We start from the raw sequence: 26,917 nt of genomic DNA on the forward strand, positions 1-26,917 counted from the left end.
CCCAGCTTTGATTTGGCCAAAGCAGACAGACGTTTTCAGCAGAAAACTACATGCAACATACAGCTGTAACATAGTGAGTCATTGGACAATCTCAAATATTTCACCAAGAAGGTGATAGAGACCAAAAACAAAGCTTTAATCCTGTAAGATTAAAATGATTTACCATCACAATGCTACTGGACAGTAAAGGTATGTAAAGGTCTGGTCCTCTGGCCATATGTATATATATATATATATATATATATATATATATATATATATATGTGTGTATACTCATGGACCAAGACCCCTGAAAAGGCTGGATTGGGTTGGGATATATTGGTTGTGCAAGTCTCAAGGCAGTGAGGAAGAAAGCTCAGTTCGTCCGGTGTATGCTTACAAATTAATGCATTATCATAGATCATAGCCATAATTACATGGAACTTATTGTTTTCTGCAGTTGTTGAATCTGTAACTTCATTTTGGAAGGTTTACATTACTAATGGAGACAGTTTGTATTAGCTGGCACACAACTGACATCACAAATGTCTCCTTATTTAGAACCACACTTCTGTGGTATTTTAAAAAGGGGAACAGAGCCTACGTATCTGTGTATCTGCGTTTAGTTTATAATAAACCATGAAAAGATTCCCTACCTTGGCGTCCCAACTAGCCACATATCAGTGATTAAGATATATGAATATTGGCCTTTCTATAAGCCCAAACCAAGTTCAAACAAGTAAATATTTGCCTTACTATCCAATGCTGTGTCCTCAAGCAGCCAAAAAACTCATGTTTGCATGTTGGAATGACACCTTGGAGCTGCTGAATGTTGATAATTTCCAATCACTGCAAGGACCCAGTTGTAATACTCAGCAGAAGTGTTGCCTGGTGAGAAGCTAGTTAGGGCTGTTGTGATGGCTGCTCTCACTAAAGAGGGTCACCACCAACAGGGACTGCAGCAGAACATGCACTGCATTTTGTAAAGTAAACGTAAAAGGAAGAGAAACCCAGAAGAGCGGCACATTTACAAACATATAACTGAACTTTGCACCAACATCAGCTCTGTTTGCCTGTTTTCAAAGGGATGAAAAATGCAACGAGAGGCAGTAAAAACATGTGATGATCATTTGAGAGTTTCACACAACCTTAAGCTGTGGAGATGGAAACTTTTCTTGTTGTTTAAATGCTTATTAGAATTTGTGTCATATTCATACAAATATATGTGAGTCTTTATGTATGAATATGGATCTTTTGGCTTAATAACTAACATGATGTGCAGTACAAAGAGGTATTGATTTATTTTAAGCTCAAACCAATGTGGAGCTTTGCAGAGAGGTGAGCATGTTGAGGTGTGAAATGGTGTAAAAGGGGAAAGGCAAAAATCTCCAGACAGCTGAGCACCTAAACACTCTGGGGAGGAAGTGGGGGGAGGGGAGGTGGATAGCTAGCATGGGACAGAGCAAAAAGAGGAATAGAAAGGGGAGGGGAGGAAAGTGGCCGGTCGGCCCAGTGACAGAGCTCCCCAAGGCTCCAGGGTTGTGGATACATGCGTGTGTGTGTGGATGGAGATGGAAAAAGTGTGTGCCAGTGCAGGATTGTGCTTCTGTGTAGATGGGTAAAAGGGAGCGGGGAGGGGCACGGGGGTACTATTAATAGCTGGTTTTCCCCTTTCCGCATGAGCGCACAAGGCTTTCTGAATGAGCCAGGAGCTGAGAGTCCCACTGGAGGAGAATACGGCCGTTAACGCTGCATACAAGGCAAAGCTGTAAAGTAAAGGCTAATAATTGCTTTGAAGCACCGGTCTCACTCTGTGACGGTTAATGCTGTGATGTTCATGCAGCTTTTCAGACTAAACAAACACTGCGGCAACTGATGACATCGCCTCCAAAAAAGGGGGAAATTTCTCATGAAATAGGAAGTTTGGTTGGTTACCTGCAGCTATTTGTAACATGCTGGCTGGTGGTGGTGTAAAATCCTTCTTTTTTTCTTGATTTGGTATTTCAAAGCAACTGTTATGAGGATGCGTATCTGGGTCTTCACAACCAGACGGTGTATGAGATGCTAAGAGTTGTCACCGGGGCTGTTGAAGCTCTTATAAACCACGTCAACATCAAGTACCAGAAGTGATGAAAGGGCCTCCTGCAGGGTAGAAAAAGGGCACTCGAACACACCACAAAGACCATGTCCAGCTGCCAGTTTGGGCTTCAATCTACGCCTGCAGAAGATGACTTAAAGGGGAACTATTTTTAAACCTGGACCTTATTTCTGGCATGAAATACGTTCATCTACTCACCGAGAACAGTTTGGTGAAAGTTGGCGTCCTTCAGAAGATATTTAGATAACTGGAGATCCATATAACGGAGTGAACGGGGCTTAGAGGATGCAGCCTCTAAATAAGGCATTATCTGTCTTTATTTCACCAATACTTTAAGAAGAATGAATGAATGAACGTGTGCTATAGCTCTGTTAGCTCATAGCTGCTGTTATGTGGCTACTTGCAGCTATAGGAGAGCTAACGGAGGGATTTCTACACAGGCACTCTACTGGGACCACTTCATCCACACGCCCCCCTGCAGCACAGTTTATTCACTCCGTGCTCTGTGACAGTCAGCTAACTTCACACGTAGTTTGCTGCTGATAGTTTTGTGCAACATGGCAGGATATTTATCAGATTTTGACGACATGGACGACAACTTTGAGTAAGATGGACGTTCTTACCGGAGTGAATAAACTGTGCTGCAGCTGCGGGCGTCGATGACATCATCCCAGTAGACGAGGGTGTAGAAAGCCCTCTATAAGCCCCCACGATAGCCGCCAATAACAACAACACAGCAGCTATGAGCAGGCATAAGCATCTCACTTTGTATCGGGTGACGTTTGCCAACTCAAACTCTGAGTCCGCTGCCTCGTTTTAATAGAAGACATGATGGTGGAAAGTAATTCAACTTTTCAAGCGGTAGCACAGGTATTGGCCAAACATATCACTTGACTGATCACTTGACTGATCTTTCGACTGATTGTTGTTTCAATTCCAAACGTCACTGTTATCACATTTCATGCATGTGAATCGTGGCAAACTGGCAATATGTAACAGCTCCCTGTGCATTGAAAACTGACAGTAAAGCAGTATGCCATGCACCAAAAAAGTGCTGAGAAAAATGCTGAGAAGGTTTCTTTTAATCTATTTATTCTTATTGGTTTGACCTACTATGCTGTACTGTGTTATTACTCTTGGTTTGCTCCTTTTTACAGCACATATAGAGGAAAAAGAGCTCATATTTTTCAGTCTCATTAAAAAAAACACTGCCAGAAAACAGACTGAAAGGGTGAATTTGCCACCTGCTAGCTTGCATATTTGTTTTCATGTCCGCTGACTATTAATTCCTTTCTGACACTCATTTCCACTTAGAACAGCGTGTATTAAAGTTTTAATGCTAATTATATCTGGTTGGTGACAGCATCCAACCTAATTTACCTACACTTTGCTCTGCCAGCATGTCCCACAGGAATTAGCAAATCTTTGTCCCATCTGTTTTCCCTTCATCCCAGATTTTAGTTACTAATTCCATTAAAAGGCCACAGATATTTTATGATACATAAAGGTTTCTGATGGCCTCAGGAAAACTGTGCAGTAGCTTCTTTAAAAACAGGCTTGCGGTCATTTCGCTGCTATAATTAGATGAGGCAGTGTACAATGTAGCAAAGGTTGCAGCTGAAAGCTCCTCAAGAAGGATGGAAATGCAATGTGAAATCTCCTTGACATCAATATTATTTCAGCTTCTCCTGAAATCTCCCTGCAGAGTGCAGAGCTGCTGTTTTTTTCCTCCTATTACGCTGAACCAACTACAGTAGCCTGCAAGTCCAACCTCTGCAGCTTCACAACAAGGGCAAATCAATGACAACCACTGTGTGTATCCTCTGGCACATAAAGCATCCACACAGTCAAAGGATTTCATTTTAAAATGTCAGTCTTTATGTCTTGCTTTTAATTTCCTTATTTAATGAAGTTATTGTGTGTTGCTGATAATAAAAGAAACAGCAGTGATTTTGTAACAGTGAGCTGTTACAGTAATTTTCTCTGCCTCTGAATTTCCCTCGCTGGGATCATCTGAACGCTTCCTGCTGTGTGGCGGTTAATATCCTGCAAGTGCTCACAGCTCACGCACGTGCAGACTCTCTGTGTCACCCACTACATGCACGCCCTGACGCACACACACACAATGCACGATTCCACCACAGTGCATCAGGTTAAAGTAGCTGTCTCGATGTGGACTGTGCTGAAAGGGCATGAGGGCGGGGGCGGGTGGGAGAGGACTGTAGAAATCAGGGGATGCAGAGAAGTATGAGCAAAAGAGGCTCTCTGGCATGATTCAGGCATGTTACGTAACAGGAGGAAGGGACGGGATGAAAGCCAGTAATGTGTCGCTATTGATTTCCACTGTTTTTTACAGCAGCTGAAATTATCAGTCCACCAACAGAAATAACCACATAGGTTGCTTGTTAAGCTTTTGGGAGTAAAAGTAACAAATTAAACATTCACAAATGACTAAATTGCAGCTATTTCTTGCAGCAATCACTAAACTAATTAATTTAATTGCAAACTCAATGACAGCATTGACGATAAAAAACAATTTCTCATCATTACTGCATTATATGAAGCTGGGGGGGCAGAAGATAAGTCTCCTCTGATTCAGGTTTGCTTCTGCTGCAGCTCTGAAACTGATATCTGAAACTTTATATTCTAATTCCAGCCAAACACATCACCCATCGAGTTCATTCAGTCAAAAAATCATGCACTTATGGAGTCAGATCAGCCCAATATAAAACATAATGAAACACAACTATCAAATTAGCTGAAATTTGTAAGAAACAGGGCATGTTTGTTGAATATTTCACCTAAATTCAATAAGCTTCTAATAAAGGTTGTCCTTCCAGACACTGAACAGCAAACCACAGCAGATAAACAGGTATTGATGAGGCTGTTTGGCAGAAAATGACTAATAATCTACTGTTAGCTGGTTAGCTGACAATGTTTCCTGTTAATTCACATGTCAGGGAAGAATATTTGACAGTAACTTCAGTTGTTATAAGTTACAGTAAGATAATGTTGTATGTACATACTAAATTTAACAGATGCTGGAACATGTCGATTGGCAGAGGAAAACTGGAAAAGAACAAATTATGCAAAGATGGAAGAAAGCTCACTGACCAACAGCAGCCAAGAGCTGAAAAAGAACAAGCTTCTAAAGGTAAAACCAATCTGAATTTAAAGTTTCATACTGCGGGTTCAAACTGTTAAATAAAGAAATTGATCTGAACTGAAAAACAAGGTGAGAACAGTTGGATTATATGGATTATATTTGGATTTGCCTTTAATTCTGGTCAACTCAACATACAGTTTGAATTAAACTATATTAGTCCAGCCATTTTAATAAAATATGCACTTGATTAAAGGTGTCTGTCAAAACTAAACAGTCCGTTTGAAATGGTGAAATTGGGTCATGATCACACTGTGGTCCCTGTGCAGCTAATTTCAGATGATGATTGGACATCAGGCCTCAAGGTAGGAAAATTATCACAGGATCTTTGCCCATTTTAATGCAAAATCAACAGAAACATGGTGACAGTCATGGAAGCCGAACCAAACTCAAACCTAACTTAAGCTGAGCACCTTTGTCAGGACCCCAGAGATGACACCCTGGCTCACTCGGACCATATGGAGCACTGGCCTGACAGTTATTATCACAGAAAAGGTCCCAATGAGGCAACATAAACAGGAACATACACACACACACATACTGTCTAGCAAGAAAACAGCTGAACTGGAGCAGAGAACATTGTGTTTTCAGTGGCTTTAATATTCTGCTGCTGCTCAGATGCTGTTTGGTCGGCTGAATCTTAAACATCTGTAAAAGAGGAACTACTGACAGATATGCTGCAAAGGTAAGACAAGAAAGAAAACAGAACATGAAGTGGTGGCATAAAACAAAGACAGTTACAATACAGAGAAGATTAGCTGAAAGAAAGTTTGCTTTGTTGGCAGAAAGACAAAACTGATGGTACTTTTTTGTTTGTATCCATCCTCCTGCACATTATTTAGAAACACTTTTAGTATCTTCTATTTTACTTGAAACAAGAGAGTATAATCTGGAAGGCTTACCCAGCATTCCTTTGTTTGGCTCAGACAGACACATGTCCTTCTCTGCACTGGGCAGCACAAAGCCGACCACAAAGATCTCCACGCCATCTGCCATCAGCGCCAGTCCCAGGACAAAGTAGAGCGTCCACTGGAACTTCCCCTGGCCACACTCCTGCAGGATGGTCTCATACTGCTGCGCCAGCTCCTCTTGGTCTTTCCTCCTCTCACCCTCAAACGCCGACAGGTCCCTGAACTGCTGTGCCTGGGCGGCTGCCACCCCGTCTATGCTGCCAGCTTTGCCTGACTCCGCCCTCGGGATGCCCTGGTACTCGCCTTCATAAATCTCATCATCCTCGTCGTGTCCTTCAGTGGAGTCGCTGTGACCTTCGTCGTCATTGGCCCGGCTGTCGTTCCGGTAATATCCGCCATCATTGCTCGGCACACCAGCGTAGTCATCATCATCGTCTTCCTCCTCAAATCGCTTATAGGAGCGCTTGGTGTATTCGTCGGTCATTTTGTCCATTCCGCGCCCCACTTTCTTGCCGACCTGCTTCTTGGCGACTTTGGCAATGTCCTTGGCGCCACGGATGAACTCTGAGTGGTTCTCTCGGTAGCGACCGTCATCGTCCATCTTGGATGAGTTGAGGTGTTGGTGAGATGCTGCTACGAATCGGAGGTATCAGGAGTGGCCGAAGCGCATGAGTATGTGCCGGGGATTTCTGTTGACTGAGGAATTCAGCACCGTGGACAGCTCCTTGTTCCACTGCCCTGCTGCTGGTGGACGACAGCCAGAGAGCACTGAGACGCCGAATCCTGAGGAAAAGCAAGGAAAAAGCACGAGTCGTCACATTGGCAGTACAGTGCACGTCAGGAGGAAACACCCAAGTTGGGTTTAAACTGCCTAGATTAAAAGTAATTAATACAGATACACAAAGGACCATCAGAATCCACATTTCGCTGACATTTACAGAACATGTTGGCTGTCTCAGCACTGGCAGCTTAAAAGTCCAGGAGCTCAGCAGCTTATATTAACCGAACAGCAGTAATCTCACAGCTCTCTCCTCACCCCAGCACCAATCATACCGTGGCATTTACAGTGGCGCACCACAGAACCTACACTGTAACGAACCCTGCTGCGACTCCGTGTAATTAGCACGCAGCGCTGTAATGTGGTGCAGCAAAGGTCAGTTTGTGTTGATGCTGCGGCCCACTGCTGCCATTAGATTCAACCTCATGATACAGTCAAATATCTGCAAGGACATCAGACTTACTGCCCAAACTTTTAGGAGACAACTGGACTTCTGGTCTTTATAAACAAGAATCTATCAGCATTCCACACTGCTCTTCGAAGACGTCTCTGTCGCTGTGATGCTGCTTGTTTGGCTCGCTTGGAAAAGCCTGTAAACACCACAAACAGGCAAAACTATCTAAACAGACAGAGATGATGCTCTGAATGTTGAGACTGCAACATACGCAGGTATATCCCAGCTTACAAAAGTAAACCCTTTGCTAAAGTTTGATATTTTCTTCACAAAGGCAACACAACAAGAAAGATACAACCCAAGTTCCAGTGGTAATAACAGCGTTAGCGTTAGAGAGAAAATGACTTTTCCCATCGTTGCAACGCCGTTGCCGTTACTGAGAATGTGAAGAAAACATCAGTTTGCTCTGTTGTAACCATCACAGTGAAACTGAGGATTTTCCTGTTTGAAATCTATGCAGAAATGAATGAAAAGTGTGAGAAAAGCGGCACAGAGGTCACAACACTCCTCAGGCATCGTATCGGGTTTTATTTTGGTCGCCCTGTTTATATAGCAGTCGTGGTGAGATTTGGCATAGATAACAAGCCGCCGGCCTTGACTGTGACACAGCTCCAGTGTTGGTAATAACGGCGTTACTTTTTCCAGTAACGAGTAATCTAATTAAGTACTTTTCCCACCGGTACTGAGAATGTGAAGTGGAGCGTTACTACAAGTTGGCTGAATGAAGCGCAAAGTGTCAGGTTTTGGCTGCACATCGGCTACCTGAAGAGAGCAGGCGTGGGGCTGATGACGCCGTTGATGATTGGCTGGGTGGGCGGATCACGCCCTGCTCGCTGTGTCTCACTGCAGCTCTGACTGCCAAACACAGCGAGACAGGACAATGGCGCCGAGCCAGGGAAACTCAAAGGTAGCGTCCTCAAACTGAAAGGACCGGCGGTACTTATCGCTCATTTTAATTAAAGGCAAGAATGTTTCTGTGACATGCAGCTACGCCCGGGAAAAAAGACGTTATCCACGTCTGCCTCAAGCAACTCGAATCTTATGGAGCAGCAACACATGCTAACATGACCGGCTGCAATTTATTGAGTTCAAATCAACACCAAATGTTCTAAAATACTGTTTATAGTGTTTTTATTCTTCAATCAGTTAATATAAACATCTTTGACGTTAAAGATTTTAAAGAACATGAAAAATAACGTCACAAGTTGCTTTGCTGAGTAACTAATTACTCTTACAATGAGGTAACTCAGTTACTAACTTAGTTACTAGTAATTTGTAACTGTAACTAATTACTTACTTCAAAAGTAAGATGACCAACACTGCCAAGTTCAGCAGAATGGTGATTTATACTAGAATCAGTCTCGTTTTAACAATAAGTTTACTCTAAATCTACATTTAGCGCCACAAAACTTAGCATTCAATGCAAACTGTCAGTTTCCCGTTAAACCTCCTGTTAAACCTTCTCACACTGTTTAACACAAAGTCTTATTTTGTTGTTTAAATACATGCTAATCTTTTCACATTAACTCCAGGATCCTTAAAAATCACTTACAAAGCCCATGTCTGGCCACACCCAACTACACCCATCAGAGATGTTGGTTAAAAAAAGCTCAAGACTTCCAGCCAGCGATAGAAGTAAATCATTTTCCTCTTAAGTTATGTCCCCAGTAAGATTAAATCCTTTAATGCATGGTGTAAAGTTAATATTGCTTCATTTGAATGGGCAAAAAAAGCTGAAAAGGTTCCCTCATCTGCCCCACATGTAGTGTTTCCCTGTTTGTTGACAGCAGCGGCACATCGCCGGTGTGTATGAAGCGCCCTTGGAGAGGAAATCTCTGGGGGTGGACTGCAGATGTAGCCAACGCTTAAGTAATTTGAATAGTTTCCACAGTTCACTTCAAAGAGAGCAGCAGCAGCTCAGCAGGAGACAAAAAGAAAGTGCTCAGCCTGAGGGAAGCGGCAGCTCCCGACGACACGACTGAAAAACACTGACTGCAGAATACTCAAAAGGAACAGGCCTGTCCCCCTAAAGAGGATTTAATGTTTAAAATTGAATATAGAGAAGAGGTAAGACTTTGCTGATTTGCTAAATGCTGATTATGCACAAGCATTTTTTAACGAGAGGCTCATAAATAGCTCTATAATATCTTATTTAACTGTGGAGCTGTCATTTTGGTCACGTCTAAGGATGGTTGCTCCGGCATTGTTGAAAGACCTTTCCAACGTGACTTTAAGGTGAGAACAAGTATTCGGAAATCATTCTGTTTCCCTGGCACAACATTTCAGGTGGCTCATGCACCGCTTTAGGCTTCCAAAGGCTGTTTAGGAAAACAACAACCATCTGTGGACTGTTTATTGTACAGGTGATGCGTTCATCCATTGCTGATAAAGCAGGGCCTTCTTGTACTGCTCCTGTACCTGATGCAGTCCTTTTTGACCTCTCATTTGTAATCTAACCATGTCTTTTTTAGCCTCCACAGGGTCCTTTTCCCTACATTTACAGAGCTAATTGCCCTTTTTTATATTCAGGACTTCTTACTCTGGATGGGATCCCATAACTGAGACAAAAAAAGTTTCAGTTTCACCTCTTTTTCACCTCAGTTTGCTTCTTTGCTTGTTTCCATTGTCAAGTCTATTAATTTGAGGTGCGAACAGCACTTTTATATCCAAACTAGGGGACTGTACTCATCCATAGATAACTAAAGATGGGTTTTGATGTGTTTACAGTGATTTATAAAGGAAACCATACATACACATGGCTGCATGCATCTTCCTTCCTTTGAGTAAGCACAATTTGAATCATGACACTGCAGTTTTAGCCTGAGATCTTATCTCAGATTTTTATTATGCATCAGGGATGTCCAAAGTTGGTCCTCGAGGGCCACCGTCCTGCAGCTTTTAGATGTTTCCCACACCTGATTCAGATGAAATGGATCTATTCAAAAGATTGTTAAGTTCTGCTAATGATGCATTGATCTGAATTAGATGCACTGAAGCAGGGACTTTGGACTTTGGACATAAGGTGGCTCAAGATATTTCCTATATGTTAAGATTCAAGTATTCATAGTTCAGCTTTTAAAACATTTTGAGAATAACACACTCCTCAGATATGTATACCTTATCTTCTGGCTATGGAAGAAGCACCAACAGTGAGACAGAGACTGCACGGACATTTGGGCTTTGAAGATCTCTCCAGACTCGATGCATCAGTCTGTAAATCTGATACGGACCCGGTTGGCAATAAAAGGTTTCTGCGTTCGACCAAGTCTGTGTCAGCAGAGTTCTTCCAGAGTTCTATTACCAGTAAGGAGTTGTAAATGATTAATGCCACAGCAATAATGTATGTCGGCAGTATTTGGTCAATTTAGTGTTAATTCTGAATGAGATCTGAATCTGACTCTGAAGTGATACACTTGTAGAAGGGATATGAACTGGGTAGCAATGTGAATGATGAATATTAATAAGACTAACTGTATTTGTATTATAGAAGATAACTGATAAAGAAAAGCTGCCAGCTAAAGATCAGTCTAACAGCGGATAGCTCTCCCAAAGATACATTTTAGGAAATCCTATAACCAGATCCATATGAGAGGTACTTTTAGCTCATCTCATACCGTGATTTGGAGGCTCAAAGACACTATTTATTAAATACCTTTCACATGTGGTTGCTAAATACAAAAGAAAATCATCATATTTCTCCAAATGTTTATAAAATCTCAGGTTTTACGGTGCAGGGATGAGTGAATGAGCCGTTTAATAATTATCAGGCACAGTGGATGTGCAGAAAAGTGCCAAACTAACCTAATTATTACAATTATTATGTGATTACATATGATACAGGAGGATCGTGGCTCCTGCTCATTGAGAAAACATTCAGTTATTATCATGTGAAGAAAACAACTGATGTAACGAGAAAACAGCAGGCAGTGGGAAGGCAGGAGGGAGGAAATCTGAATGCTTCCTGTGTCGCCTCAAAGATGTCAAACAGACATAGATGCCTGCCAACATCACAGGACCCAGAAGTCTGCTGGGATGACTGAGTTTCTGCTAACAAGCTCAGCTGAACGGAAAAGCCAATAAGCCAGCAGAAGACGTCATGAGTCGTTTCCTGAGATCCCCGTGCACACTGTGGGATTATGGAATGAATAACACAATAAATACTGAGGTTATAGAGCCTAAATCCACTAAGTATCTCTTTAATCAGCTGATTAGGTATAATACTTTGGTATTTTTAGGATCTGATGTCAAAAACTTTATCTAAACCTTTAAAACTTGAGTAGAGATTGATCCAATTTCTTTAAAACATCCCAAAAACAAAACTGTTGAAGAATGATTTGCTGCAGGCTTACAGTTATTCAGGGAAGAGAAGAAGAAGGACAGTCTCATAAACATTTTAGATTAACAGATTTGAGCCCTGACAAAGTCGGGGATGTTGAGAAAGTACACAAGACCCACTGGTAGTACCTCCAAATATCAACAGTAACCAGCAATATGTTCAAGTTTCACATCTGGGATCTGTGTTTTGTATATCAAGTAGACAGTAAGGGACTGGGGAGGGTTAGTTCATGAAGGCACATGCACTAGTCTTATCTAAGCATGCACGACTCACATTGGATCAGGCTCATGAGAGTCAATCCGGATTCATCCTTCAGGTATCAAGAATTCATCCTATTGCTATATTTCAGGCTGTCACGGTTTATTTTCTGTTCCATGTCTCGTCATTTCCTGTTTTATTTTGAAAATTCACTGACCTTCTCCTCTTGTTTCAGGTATTTTGCCCTTCCTCCTGTGTCAGGCGTCTCATTGTCTTCCCTGATTCCCAAGTGTTTCCACCTGTTCCCCTTGGTCCCTCATGTGTTCAAATAGTCTGCGTTTCCCTCGTCTTGTGCCAGTATGTTGTCTCCTTTTGAGCTACATTACCAGCCATTGGTCTTGTCCCTTGAACCCACAGATTCCACGAGCCTGCAGCGAGCGACTCTCCTGCAGTGCATCTTGTTTTGTAATTTATTCTACAGCCATAGCCTTAGTTTATTTATTATAACGGTAAGTTTCATAGCTTTGTTTCTCCTCCATTTTCAAGGAGTGATTTTTCGTTACTATTCATAGTCGCCTCCGTTAAAGGAGAGCTTTTAGTTATCACTAAAGTTTCATAGATCCTCTGTTTTGTTACGTGTTCATAGCATTTCTGTTTCCCTCCCAGTTTGGAGAGATTTTATGTTTTGCAACTTTCATAGCTGCGCTCCTTCTCCACGATAGATACGGAGGAGAGCGCTTAGGAGTTTTATAGTCGGGAGATCGCCCTGCAGTGCTGTGATCTGCTGTCTTGTGTTTTATTTAAATAAAACCGTCTTGGAACCACACGACCCTGCATCTGCGTCCTGAATCCCCCGGTAACCGACACAGGCTGATGAGGAGACTCATAAACTGTAAATCCCTGCTCCACCACTAACGCCAGCTGACCCATTATCTATTGCATTCATTAGTTTATACAGGGAGGGATCACAGATTACAGATTACTGAGCTGAAGAATTCAGAGAGCAGCAGCCAGGGTTACATCAGTTTCTCCTGTATGATGATGAACAGAACCCCTGTGGTGACCTTTAAGTCACCTAATAGCTCTTCTCAAACCAAAGCTGAATAACAAAGTTAGGCTGTCGCTTTGGATTCTTACGCTAACAAGCATCCCTCCGGCCATGGGCTTTGGGTGGATTTGAACTTGGGAATCAGGCTCAGCTCAAATTATTCAAGCCATTTTAAACAATTAAACTACCTGTTTGTCAGTAGTCCATCTATCCGTAACCCTTCAGTCTGCGGCCATCTTTAAAAAGTAGTTCTTTTGTTTGGACATCTCTCACTCTTTGGGGCAGCATTACCTGGAAGCTAACCCATGCATGGCTCATTTCGGTTTGCATTTGCATGTTTTTGGTAAGTGAGCAATTGGTTCCACACAAGAAACTCAACAGGAGGAAAAATGCATTATAGATATACAGCATACAGTTATAAAAGTACATGCATATGGGGTCAGTTGCATAGAGCTACGTCGTCATATCAACTATTTGTTTGTGTTAGTGGCTCATTTTTGACTCACATTTTCTCCCGCTGTTAATCCAATCTGTCGCTTGGTCACAAAAAGTCTGCTGCAGCAGAGATACAAAGGTTTACAGCCTCGTGATGACCGTGGACACACTTTTCACATTTTTATTACAATATCAGGCTCTTACAGACTGTTTTGAACTTGCAGCTTTGTTGAAATTGCTCTAATCTACAGTTTGTGCAGCAGGGAGGAAAGTGTGACTGCATTTGTTTCCCCCTTGTGACTGTTTGTGTGTCCTCAAAACAGAAACCATCCGATTCTATCGTTATCCTGAGCTCCACAGAGCATTTCACGCTGCTTTGAGCAAGTCGGTTTGGTTTTATCATCTGAAACTTTTCTGTTTTGATTGCTCTCCCTGCTCTGACTCTTCTGCCAAACGTCTGTAAGAAGCTGTTTCCAGATAAAAGGGCTCTAAAAGCCAATTGTTAAAAACCAAACTACGTCCGGAATATCAAGCAACTACTTAGACCAAAGTGACCACAGTTTATGGATAGGTTTAAGAGCAGTTCATAGAGGTTCCACAAGGCTACTATCCCAACATAGGAAGGCTCCCCAGTAGGGCTGTAATGATGCACTAATCTCACGATACAACACGATACACGGTGTAGGTACCAGATCTGCTCGGGGCCCTGCGCCTATTGGCCGGACGTTGGCACGATGACGTGTGATTGGTCCGGAAGAGGTAAAAAAAAAACATGGACGGCTTTTACAAAGAAATCCAGCATTATCTTTCGAAAGGGACTTGACCCCCGAGCACATCTGATTCTTATGAAATGGGACGCAATGCAGTTTGTAATAAAGTTGGAATTTCTATTAAATAACCTAATATTGGCAAAAAATACTTCATTCATAAAATGTAAATAGTGGGGTAAACGTAAACCCAAACAGGCGCAGGGCCCCGAGCAGATCTGGTACCACACCGGCATTAAGCCAACGATTCGATACGATTTAATAAACATAATTTACTGAAAGATTTTAAAGGGACAGTGTGATTTGACATGAATCGTCACTGATTGGACGGTGGTCTGACCTTTGAACTGGAAGGACAACACCGCCAGACAAACAGAAACAAACAAACATGTCACAAACGTGTCTTCAGCGTACACAGACTCATGTTTATGTTGTGAATATTACATCATCAACCTGCTTGTTTTACTTGCTAAACACCATAAACACTAATCCAAATTCTCTGATCACAAACCATCTTTTTTATTTTTGAGAAGGAGCTCAAACAATAAATTACAACAATCCTATATTCTATAAACAGAAAAGCCATCAAAACCCCTGAGCTATGCACTTTATATAACATTTTATTTAATAACATCTAATTTATTTTGTATAATGTGACCCCCCTGGCATTGTTTTGTATTATGTTAATGTTCTGTGTTTTCACTAATTGTAACATCTGACTTTTCAATAAGTTCGCTAAAAAAAAAAATTAAATATCGATAATCGTGGGTGCAAAAATCGATACTTTCTCTGGAAATACTGATATATATTGCGGTATCAATAAAATTGCTCAGCCCTACTCCTCAGTATGTGCACTATTAGAAGCAGCGAGTAGAAGCAAACCTGGAGATGCAGCTCAAGCATCTAAGGGCTAGAAATAAAAAGTAAAAAAACTTTCTCTTCCTCCATCTCCGTCTCGGGAGCAATTTTCTGAGTGATTTACTCCAATAAAGATAAATCAAAGGCCAAGTGAGTGTGATGGATGTGTGAGCTACTAAATTAAAGTGAGCATGAAACTCAAACTTCAGCCTTCAAAGCCACCATCCCCAGAAAATGTGATGCTTGTAGGCCCCGTGTCCTTGTTTAGTTATGTCCATGCAGTAAATCTGCAGCAGAATGCTCACAGATGCTATTTGTGGAGGAAAAAATAAGGACCCGAGTCGGGAGTGCAATTATGAGCTGGCCACACACCGAAAATGCTCTCGAGGGAAAGAATTAATCAATTTGGAACGGCAGCAGCCAGAAAAAACAATCAATGGGCCCAGTTTGTACCTTTACTTTGAAATATTACCCAGCATACACAGATATGATGAAACAAAAACACACTGAGGACGCAGAGGAAGTTTTATAGCCATGAAACATCATTTTAGATGCAGAAATACACATCACTGAGCTTTAATAATTAGCTAACTTCTTGTACTGAATCTGAACCAAAATGAATCTACTGATACAGTGAACTACCTGAGGTCTACTGACCAAATAAAATGGCATCAATTATAGTCTATGAAGTCCTTAAAACAGAGATGTCAAACTCCGGTCCTCGAGGGCCGCTGTCCTGCAGGTTTTAGATGTTTCCCTGCTTCAATGCAGCTCAATCAGATCAATGCATCATTAGCAGAACTTAACAATCTTTTGAATAGATCCATTTCATCTGAATCAGGTGTGGGAAACATCTAAAAGCTGCAGGACGGTGGCCCTCGAGGACAGACTTTGGACATCCCTGATGCATAATAAAAATCAGAGATAAGATCTCAGGCTAAAACTGCAGTGTGAAAAATAGATGAATTTCATCTGGATCAGGTGTGTTGAAGCAGGGAAGCATCTAAAACCTGCAGGACAGCGGCCCTCGAGGGCCGGAGTTTGACATCCCTGCCTTAAAAGCTCCATCCATCTATCCACCAACCAGAGAGGCTCAGGCCTGACTGTCTCCAGCAACGTCTTCCTGGAGACTTCCCAGATTCTCCCTGAGCAGCCAGGAAATATAATGCAAGTCCTGGGTTGACCCAGAGGCCTCCACACAGCGAACCAACACCTCAGTTGGCTCCTCTCAGGGAGGAGGAATAACAATGAAACTGCCCAACAGAAAATTAATTGCAGCTCTTTGAACTCATCTTGTTCTTTCAGTCATTCTCCAAAGTTCAAGGTCATAAGATCCAGCAGAGCTACTGCTACTTCAGAAATGATGCAGTCCTGTGTATTAAAGCATCTTCAACCTGATGTTTGGCATAGAAACAGAGGCTGACGAGTGCAGCGTATTTCCATCATGACTCATGACTATCAGAGGTCGGAGGTCGGCAGCGGTTGAACAAACTGAGGTTTCTGCTGAGGTTGGTGGAGTGACAAATCACATTTGTGCTTTATATCATGGTGGCTTCTCTCAGGTCATTGGGTCCCGTGTCAGGCTTTAGTATCCCTCTGCCACACAGCTCATGATTTGGATGCAGAGGCTCAAACGACACATCTGGATTTTCTGAGCCTCTAACTTCAGCATTACAGCTGCAGTCTTTTACGTCCACCTCTGAACAGTGACTCAGTCAATTTTCTGTCTCTTTGAGGAGTGACTGATCTTTCCCCGTCGCCATGGCCACGACATTTGTGTGAGGAAACTCTTGAGGGCCATCTGAATGTAATGAAGCAGCCCATCACCTTCTGATCAGCCAGAGATACTGAGATGAGTGCGCTGGCTGACTCTCTGCCAGTGAGCAGCATTTCTACTGTGTTTGTAGAGAAGCTGTGCAGCTGTGGCTTCATGCACTGAAAATATTACCCTGTTCTTTGCATGCATCCAGTCCTCTAAGCTTTTCAGAGTAATGAGATCATAAAGAAGCTTGCAGAGCAAAGATTAATTGTGCCGCACCGTTCTGGTATCTCTAACAAATTGGTAATTGATAAAATATTAAAAGTCGAGTAGAGGGACTGAGTAGGAACCCAGGCTGCTGTTGATGGCTGGTGAAAGATTTAATTATGTAATCCCATTTTCTTCTACTGAGCAAACGCAACGGGAAAAACAATCTTAAACACAAGCTCAAACATGAAGCCGTCCAACACAGAGTGTGATGTGGAGGCCTAAAGGCATGCTCACAAACGACAGCAGCAAAGAAGCTTGGGAGTAGAATAAACGAAGCTCTCTTTGCAGTTAGGAATCAAACAGTGTTACAGACCTCCTGGGATTTGGGTTCTTGTTTCATCAAGTACTAAAACATCTCTGTTGTAACATTAGACTGCATGAAGTGTCTCAGCTCTGTCAGTTTAAAGCTGAGGCCCTGCCAACAGCTTCTTAATTTTCTTTGACATTTTATGGATCAGCACACACAGTTATACAGAAACTATATTTTCTCTATGCCACCAGCTGTTGGAGAAGATAAAAAAGTATAGATTATATGAACAGAAGGTTAACGCAGAGGAAGGAAAGTCTCAGACGAGCTGGTGAGCGAAAGAGCCAGAAATAGACCTAAAATATTCTGATCTTTTGCAAAAAGGTCTAAATTTCCAGTCCAAAAAGTCCAAAAGGCAAGTAAAAGCCATGATGAAATGATTCTATCACTAACCCTGGGGTTAAGGTCAAAATATGTCTTCTCATAAACAATTTACCTTGATGGAAAACATCAACAGGTCAAGGGAAGATGAGAAAGACAACAAAGGGAGTCTGATTGTGTGCTGTGATTTATTACATTAGCCACTTCACCCATTTTATTTTAAAAGGGTTTTCAATTTAAACTACACTAAGAGTCTTGAAAAAACCACAAAAATGAATGCTGATCACAAGCTGCCTGTATGTTATAACCACGAGGAGCGTGTGACACCGTTATTCCTTTTCCTTTCATAAAGGATGCCCCGCTGCATCCAACGCTAAAGTAGATAAAAAAAGAAGCACAGGAGCTTATTTCCTTTCCGTTTTAAGAATGATTTAATGACACCTACCACTGAAATACTTTGGGTCATTTCACTCAGTCGGAAACCGTCCAAAACAAAGGAGACCTAAGAATAAAGGTTAAACGTTTGCACACGAAGAACAGCGACTGGAGGCTGAACGACAGAATACTTTTATTACAAGGCTGAGTGATGACTGACTGGATCTGGGTTTATTAGAAAATAAGCAACGGCTGGAAGTGAGTAACGATAACGGCAGAATACCACAAAATATGAGCTGATGAGCGGTAAAATGTCATCAGGAACAATAACTCCTGATGTAAGAGGGAAACTGTTAGCTAAAACTCTTCTATAGCCATAAAAACTACATATATATACCTGTGTGTGTGTGTATTTCTGATATTTACAGCTATTCAGTAATAACCAGTTGTTATATTCTGATCTTCTACACAATTTCTCTTTAGTAGAGAAGGGTGTCACATTATCACATCATTATCATGACATTTAATCTGTAAACATCCATCTATTTACTCCTCAAAGCACCACTGGAGATTCCCATCTGCCCCTGAAAGAGTCAGAATCAAATGAGTTTAACTCAAAAGGCCATTCATTCAAAACCCAGAGAATAACTGCTATTCACGGCTCGCCCTTAAATCCGAGGGCGTTTAACAATTATGTTTTACTGCATAGTGTAAATCCACAGCCTGCTCAAAATAGATTCCCTCCTCTGCATCGGGCCTTGATGTCCGCTGATAGGAAGGATAAAAGACTCGTTTAGCAGGAGGCAGGTTTTGGCAGCAAAAAGACCTGCAGTTATCCGTTCCAAGAGGAGGGATGAGGGAGAAGAAACCAGTAAATAGAAAAAACCCAGCCGGGATTCGACCCAGCAACCCTCTCTCTGTGAGGCAACGGCACGAAGCCACGATGTGATATTAACGTGATCACATGGCTCACAGGAGAAGCATATCTATGACTGCTTTGAGTCAGGTGTATCCGGCAGAAAGCTCTAATGAACCAACTCTTCAGCTCTAAATAAACTCAGCACCCAGTTAAGGAAGGAGCCATTTATCTTAAATAAGTACAGGAACATAAATTTAAACGCTTCTGTTTCCATCAATTAAATGCTGGAAAACAATATATTGCTTCAACTGCACAGATACTGCTTAAATTCCTCCAAATATAGATATTTCTGCAAAGCTAAAAACTTTTAAACATCTTTAAACTGAAGATATTACACCAATGTGTCATTAATTCAGCACCTAACCAGAGAAATGTACCTTTTTTCTGCCTAAAGATAGAGGTCTAGAAAAAATTCGGCAGAAAAGCTCTAATGAACCAACTCTTCAGCTCTAAATAAACTCAGCACCGAGTTAAGGAAGGAGCCATTTATCTTAAATAAGTACAGGAACATAAATTTAAACGCTTCTGTTTCCATCAATTAAATGCTGGAAAACAATATATTGCTTCAACTGCACACATACTGCTTAAATTCCTCCAAATATAGATATTTCTGCAAAGCTAAAAGCTTTTAAACATCTTTAAACTGAAGATATTACACCAATGTGTCATTAATTCAGCACCTAACCAGAGAAATGTACCTTTTTTCTGCCTAAAGATAGAGGTCTAGAAAAAATTCGGCAGAAAAGCTCTAATGAACCAACTCTTCAGCTCTAAATAAACTCAGCACCGAGTTAAGGAAGGAGCCATTAATCTTAAATAAGTACAGGAACATAAATTTAAACGCTTCTGTTTCCATCAATTAAATGCTGGAAAACAATATATTGCTTCAACTGCACACATACTGCTTAAATTCCTCCAAATATAGATATTTCTGCAAAGCTAAAAGCTTTTAAACATCTTTAAACTGAAGATATTACACCAATGTGTCATTAATTCAGCACCTAACCAGAGAAATGTACCTTTTTTCTGCCTAAAGGTAGAGGTCTAGATGGATATAGATGGAGAAAATGAATAAATAAAGCCTAAATACCAGTCTGCTGTGATATCACGTGTAATCCAGTGACTCTGAAGCTTTAAAGGCAGATTTCCTGTTTCCGACAGGTAAAACCTTCTCACATTACAGACATGTGATGGAACCATTGGACCATTGTTGGAGGAGAAGCAGCGATAAATGATCTTGAAACCAGGAGCAAACACAGATTTGAGTAAAGCTGCATCCGTTTAACAGTTCTTTTGTTGCTGTGATGAGTCATTCCTGTTTCCAAATATAGAACACAGCCACACATAAGCACACAAAGACACTGACGCAAACCTTTATGTACCAACTTTACACCAAGGTTGCAACAAAGAGTCCAGACTCACCGTTAAAATGCGCCACATTGAACCCCTAAAACATCAGAAACTAACTCTCTGGCGGCATCATAGTGCATTTAGAGCATTTTTGTTCGGGCACTAACATGGATGGACATGTGCTGGGATGCATAATTATCACCATAATCAATGTTTTTGCTGTCCTAGCTACTGTTGCTCTCAGGAAATGGATGCAAGAGCATTTTATGGGTGGAGCAGGCTCATTCCTTCCAGCTGGGAGCTTGAGGGTGACAGTGAGGAAGAGTGGACCCCAGAATCAGGCCTGAGGGACGGTTAAGAGGTCAGGGGTCAGTCAGCAGATGCTGTATGTGATGAAAGTGTATGTAAGTGCATCAGTGGGTGAAGAGAAACACATGATGTATTCTAATTTTAAGCTTCCTGCTTTCTTTTAAGGACAAGAACATTAAGATGTTGTTGAAGAAGATGTTCCACCCGACGGAGGACATCCCATAATACCACTGATGGAGCCAAAATGGAGGGGCAGTCATTCAAAATCAGATGGTTTTAAAGTGCTAACCCCAAAGCCATAGAATTTCTCTTTGGGATAGATAAATGATTCGGTTTCATGGTGATGGAGTGTTTTTGGGGTAAAGACTTCTTTCTGCAGCATGGCTTCATAGATCTGCTCGGGTTCCTAAATGCATCGGTGTCTTCGGTCAGAGGCTTCTTCAGGTTGTCTAAAAAAAGGACCAATTATTTCTTCCCATTAAACTTTCTGTTTCATCCTTTTGAGATGAAACATAACGTATCTGCCTTTTATTTGATCTTTTTCTGGTGAATCTTAAGTAAAAGTGAAATTTAAACTTAATCGGATGGATGGATGGATGGATGGATGGATGGATGGATGGATGGATGGATATGGATGGATGGATGGATGGATGGATGGATGGATGGATGGATGGATGGATGGATGGATGGATGGATGGATGGATGGATGGATGGATTGATTAATGGATGAATGGATGCTTTGTTTATAATAATATTTATGCTGTGAATTGGTGTTAAATTAGTAAAACTGACCTGATTTATTCTGTAATTCATATTTTGTCAGCGGGATAATGTGTTTGGAAACAGATCAGTTGCTCTAAAGTATTAAATGTCAAATAATATATCAAGATAAAGCAAAAGAAAAGAGTCTTGGAAAGGGAAGAGTGGGGAGTAGTGTCTCAAGGTAACTTGTTTTACAGAGTTTTAGAAAAATATACACACTGAAAAGACAGAAATATACACAATTAGTATGAAAAGCAGCGGTCTTGTCTCTTTCATCCACACTCATTTACAAACTGAGTTACATTTTGATGCTCATTTGACAGCACAGACACTGCAGTTAGCAGGCGTGACAGACGGGCATGAGCGATGACAGTCTCTGTTCGTGTGCACGTACAGGACTGTGTTAGAAAGCCTGAGAGTCAGAAAGCGTGCATGCAGCATGTGCACGAGAGCCAGAGAGAACCGTGGGTCATCAGCGATTCCTCCGAGCTGCAGATGGCTGCTAATATCATGCAGAGCAGAGTTATTTTGCTCTTGACACATTGGATTTCTCACTGTGACGCATGAAGTGAATTTTCACCTATAAAAAGATGGAAACCGGTTCTGTGCAGCCGTGATTAGGATTTCTATGATATCCACTTTATCTCAGAATATTCCAAATGTTTTAGAAATGCAGGTTGGTTCTGAGCTCATTTTTTCAAGCTATGATTTGTATTTCAGGACTATGGATGTTTCTGTCAGATTCATTGTTGATTTGTTATTTCAGTACTATTTCAGTTCCTTAGCAACACTAAACACTGCAGTCATCAAGATGAAAGGTAAAGTCACTGCCAGAATCCTTTCTAAAGCACTTCGGCTAAGGCGCCGCATCGTAGCGACCGGCGTCAAAACTGCTTCCAGATCCAAAACAAGCTCAAATATGTCCGTTTATCTATCAGATAAATCCTCCTGAAGCACACAGACATTAATAAAATCCCACCGTTTGCTCACTCCAATGTCACAGTTAGAGAGTTTTTCCTGGATCGGGTCAGTTTGAGCAACACGCCTGCACTGTTTGAAGAATTTCCCCACAAGACTCAGTCAACAAACACCTACGCTCATAATAAACACATAGTCCGGTGCCATTATGGGCTCAGACTACAGGAGGAGATCCCATTCAGCCGTATGTTCGCTTCATGTCAGCTTGCCAGCGTGGAAAGTGACAGGAAACAGACAAGTGGACGTATCTCAGCATCTGTTTGAGCATTTCTGTTTCAAAGTTGCAGCGAAACATCACAGAGAGACAAGGATGGTCATATTTGGTGGTTTTGGATATAAATTTCATGATTTTACACCAAAGAAAACACAGTTTTCCAGATAATTCACCTTAAATGTTACACACTGGAGCTTGACTCAGATGATTGACATAATCGACCGGCACCAGATTTGTGAAGATATTCTCTGTCCCCAGAACTTGATTTTATCTATTTTTCTATTCTATCGACACCCCGATCATCTCTGAGAGTCTCTCTGGAGTCTTTACTGATGACTTTTATTCAAAAACGCACATAACCATAAAAACAACGATAAATTATAATTTTATTAAATCACAAAAAGTAAACAAACACATTTAAAAAAAATAAGACTTCCTTACAGTATCATGATCTGTGGGCTTCTGTGCTCAGATTTTGGTTTCTTAGAAGAGAATGAGAATGAGATCCTTCCCCAAGTGGAGGAGTTCAAGTATCTCGGGGTCTTATTCACGAATGAGGGACGAATGGAGCGGGAGATTTACGGCGGATCGGTGCAGCGTCTGCAGTGTTGTGGGCTCTGCACCGACCCGTCGCTGTGAAGAAGGAGCTGAGCCAGAAGGCGAAGCTCTCTATTTACTGGTCTATCTACGTTCCCATCCTCACCTATGGATGGATGGATGGATGGATGGATTAATGGATGGATTAATGGATGGATTAATGGATGGATGGATGGATGGATGGATGGATTAATGGATGGATGGATGGATGGATGGATTAATGGATGGATGGATGGATGGATGGATGGATGGATGGATGGATGGATGGATGGATGGATGGATGGATTAATGGATGGATGGATGGATGGATGGATGGATGGATGGATGGATGGATGGATTAATGGATGGATTAATGGATGGATTAATGGATGGATGGATGGATGGATGGATGGATGGATGGATGGATGGATGGATGGATGGATGGATGGATGGATGGATGGATTGATTAATGGATGGATTAATGGATGGATTAATGGATGGATGGATGGATGGATTAATGGATGGATTAATGGATGGATGGATGGATGGATGGATGGATGGATGGATGGATTGATTAATGGATGGATTAATGGATGGATGGATGGATTGATTGATGGATGGACGGATGGATGGACGGATGGACGGATGGATGGACGGATGGATGGATGGATGGATGGACGGATGGACGGACGGATGGATGGATGGACGGATGGACGGATGGACGGATGGACGGATGGACGGACGGATGGATGGATGGACGGATGGACGGATTAATGGATGGATGGATGGATGGATGGATTGATTAATGGATGGATTAATGGATGGATGGATGGATGGATGGATGGATGGACGGACGGATGGATGGATGGACGGATGGATGGATTAATGGATGATGGACAGTTGGATGGATGGATGGATGGATGGATGGACGGACGGATGGATGGATGGATGGATGGATGGACGGACGGATGGATGGATGGATGGATGGATGGGATGTTTTCTTAGTTTCTAATGTCGTGTTCTGTTCATTTATTCTTGTTTAAGTGGGTTTATTTGGGTTTTATTATGATCAGTGTTAATGTTTTTCAGGCAGGTTTTGCCCTGTTGTTTTCTGTTACTTCATTTAGTTGCACTTCTGCCCTTTTTCACACCTGCTAACTGTAGCTCATTACCTGTCGGTTATTTATCATAAGTCCCAGAGTATATTATCGACTTTGTTCATTGCTAGATCATCGTCTGTCTAGCTCCTGTGTGTCGTCTGCTTTGTTTTCAGATTTCTCTTTGCTTAGGTCTTCTTTTGTTGGCTCCATCCACTTTGTCCTCAACCTTATCGCCATGGATTGTGACACATGGGACGGCTGGTTGTGGAGAGCCACAGGTTTACGGTTTCCTTAACTACTTGTTTAGGTTTAGGAAACTTGAGCATCATCGAACTTTTACACAAAGTTTACCTGATGTATTGAAAACTAATGCAAAAAGGCTGTTTTCTGCTTTGATTTGCTGCAACAAATGTGACTAGATTCAAACGATATGACCATCTGACTTGTCCTTGCTATAAAAGGGACTATAAAATGTATTTGCCAGAATATTAATTCCTATTTTAAAACTCACCACCACAACTAAGCACCTGCAGAAGCTGTATAAAGAGTGAACAAACGGTTTATTCCCCAGTGGAGTAAAATATTTTACTCGCTTGAATCTCAGATTGCCTTCTCTTGAGATGCTCGCAGGCAAAGCGATTTGCTTTGGTTCAGCGAGTGTTTTCGTCTGTTAGTACCCCTGCAGGTGAAGTTAGTTAAATGCCCTCTGGTCTTAAGCATGATGAGATTGTTACAGACACACACGTGCACTAGCTTTTACTCATCTGCCTCAGCCGGTTTGTTTTTAAACAACTCTGAAACTCTACCTCATTCATCCTTTTTCTATCAGCTCTGAGCATCCAGGGAGCTCCTGCTGAGGCCGTGAATCATCCATCAATTATTCACGTCTTCTTTTCTCTGGCCACAAGGACAGAGGGGCCAGAATCGACCTGCCCCTCAGCAGTGATGTATTGTTGCCTCGGTCCTCTTCCTGCTCTCTCATCAGCACCACCCTCGCTGTGACATCTGCACGGAGTCACACAGGAAGTGACAGCTATTCAGCTGCATCGTGCTCTGGCCGGGCCTCAGGCCCATCCATGGCTAAAGACATAACAGGAGGCAGAGAGGCAGGTGTGACGATTGGCTGCTTCTGGCTCAGTGAGGCCGCAGCTCCACCTCAACGCAGGGCTGTGCATGCACAAGTCCCCTTTGGGAGCAACTCCAACCTACCATGAATCACATCAGCGCTCCTCTGCTCAGCATGCGCTGTCACCCTGGTGGCACCAAGTCGGCTAGCAACACCATGTCAAACACTGTGACGTCACAGCTCTGCATCCATTTTGGCTTTTTCAACGGCAAATGGACTGAAGGGGAGTCAGACAAAGTGCAGCAAAGAGGAGCAAAGAGGAATGTATTCCATGAGTTTGTCACATCAGTGTCAGGCGCTGCTTTAAGTTCATCAGCATTCTCTGCTGGAATAAAATCTCCACAAGCTAAGAGCACTGAAACCAAATCAAAAACACGAAGCAGACCTTTAAACCTCACCTTTAAACTAACACTGGAAACAGACAAGTGGACTTTATAAGGAGAGGATTCAACTTCCTGCAAACACTTAAACCAAGGGTGTTGCTGGGTTAGAACTTCTATCACGGTTTTCTGAGGCTGGTGGGAGCTCAATCGATACCGGACACTTTATATCTGCTCATACTGCATGTTTTTTTGTCTTTTACAGGCTGAGTAAGAGCTCAGAACGTTCTCCTGTGGCGTAGCTGTTGTGGGAAACGCTGCAGTGAAATGCATGACTGTGCTACCTTCTAGTCATAAATGTATTGATGAGTAAATGTCACATAAATGCTGGATGTTAATGTTAATTGTCTTAAAATCGAGCTGCACTGGTACAAGTTACAGGTGTGTGCTGAGAAGGACCCAAATGCAGACTTATGGGCAAAAGGCAGGCAGAAAACATGGATTCAAACCTCAAAGCAGAGCATGGAAGAAACAAAACTGAGCTTGGCATTGGACACAACAGAAACAAAGATGAGGATGGAGTGCTGTAGATACTATGGCAGATAATGACAAAATAATGCAGGTGTGACGATCGGCAAACTAAAACCTGTCCTGAAACGCCAATGAGAGGCAAAAAAACCACAGAATGCACAAGGAAAACCACATCAGACAGAGTAAAAGAACTAAAAACCGTGGACCATGACACCATATGTGAGGGACCAGTATCTGTTCATTCTACCGGCTCTAAAACATAATCCCAATCCATCCGATTGCTGCTGAGATATTTCAATCTGGACCAAACAAATGGACAACATTCCCATCACACAAAATCAGTCCAAAAACAGAGAACCATGATCTGTGTTCTAGTGAATCATTTCCTCTACTTCCATAGGGGAGCTAAATTCTTCCTGGCATCCAGTAACATGCTGCAAGAATTAAAAGGAGGTGATTATTAAGCCGCTGCAGGCCATGCAAACATCACTGCCACAACACTGCAGAAAGGCTGCTGCAGCTCTTCTCTGTCACTGAGCAATGAGTGAGATGTTTCCTCCCATCATTGCCATTACGAGTGTCATTCCTGCTTGTGTTTGCATCAAAGCTGTTTGTGTCACACTGAAGTGGCTGTTATCTGGTAGTTCAATCTAACAAACACTGGCATTTAGAGAC

The 26,917-nt window shown here is 42.0% G+C and overlaps 1 protein-coding gene across 1 annotated transcript in view; it reads right to left on the reverse strand.

The window, feature by feature from the left end:
• sv2a (synaptic vesicle glycoprotein 2A) overlaps positions 1-26,917 on the reverse strand; it is a 49,158-nt gene that overhangs the window by 17,267 nt on the left and 4,974 nt on the right. The window contains exon 3 of the mRNA XM_072393574.1: positions 6,143-6,934. Within this exon, the coding sequence (XP_072249675.1) occupies positions 6,143-6,752 (610 nt within the window). The 5' untranslated portion in view covers positions 6,753-6,934. The remainder of the gene's footprint in view (positions 1-6,142; positions 6,935-26,917) is intronic.

This window comes from Leuresthes tenuis, unplaced genomic scaffold (genome assembly GCF_036924035.1).
Source record: "Leuresthes tenuis unplaced genomic scaffold, fLeuTen1.0.hap1 SCAF_10, whole genome shotgun sequence".
Classification (NCBI taxonomy): domain Eukaryota; kingdom Metazoa; phylum Chordata; class Actinopteri; order Atheriniformes; family Atherinopsidae; genus Leuresthes; species Leuresthes tenuis.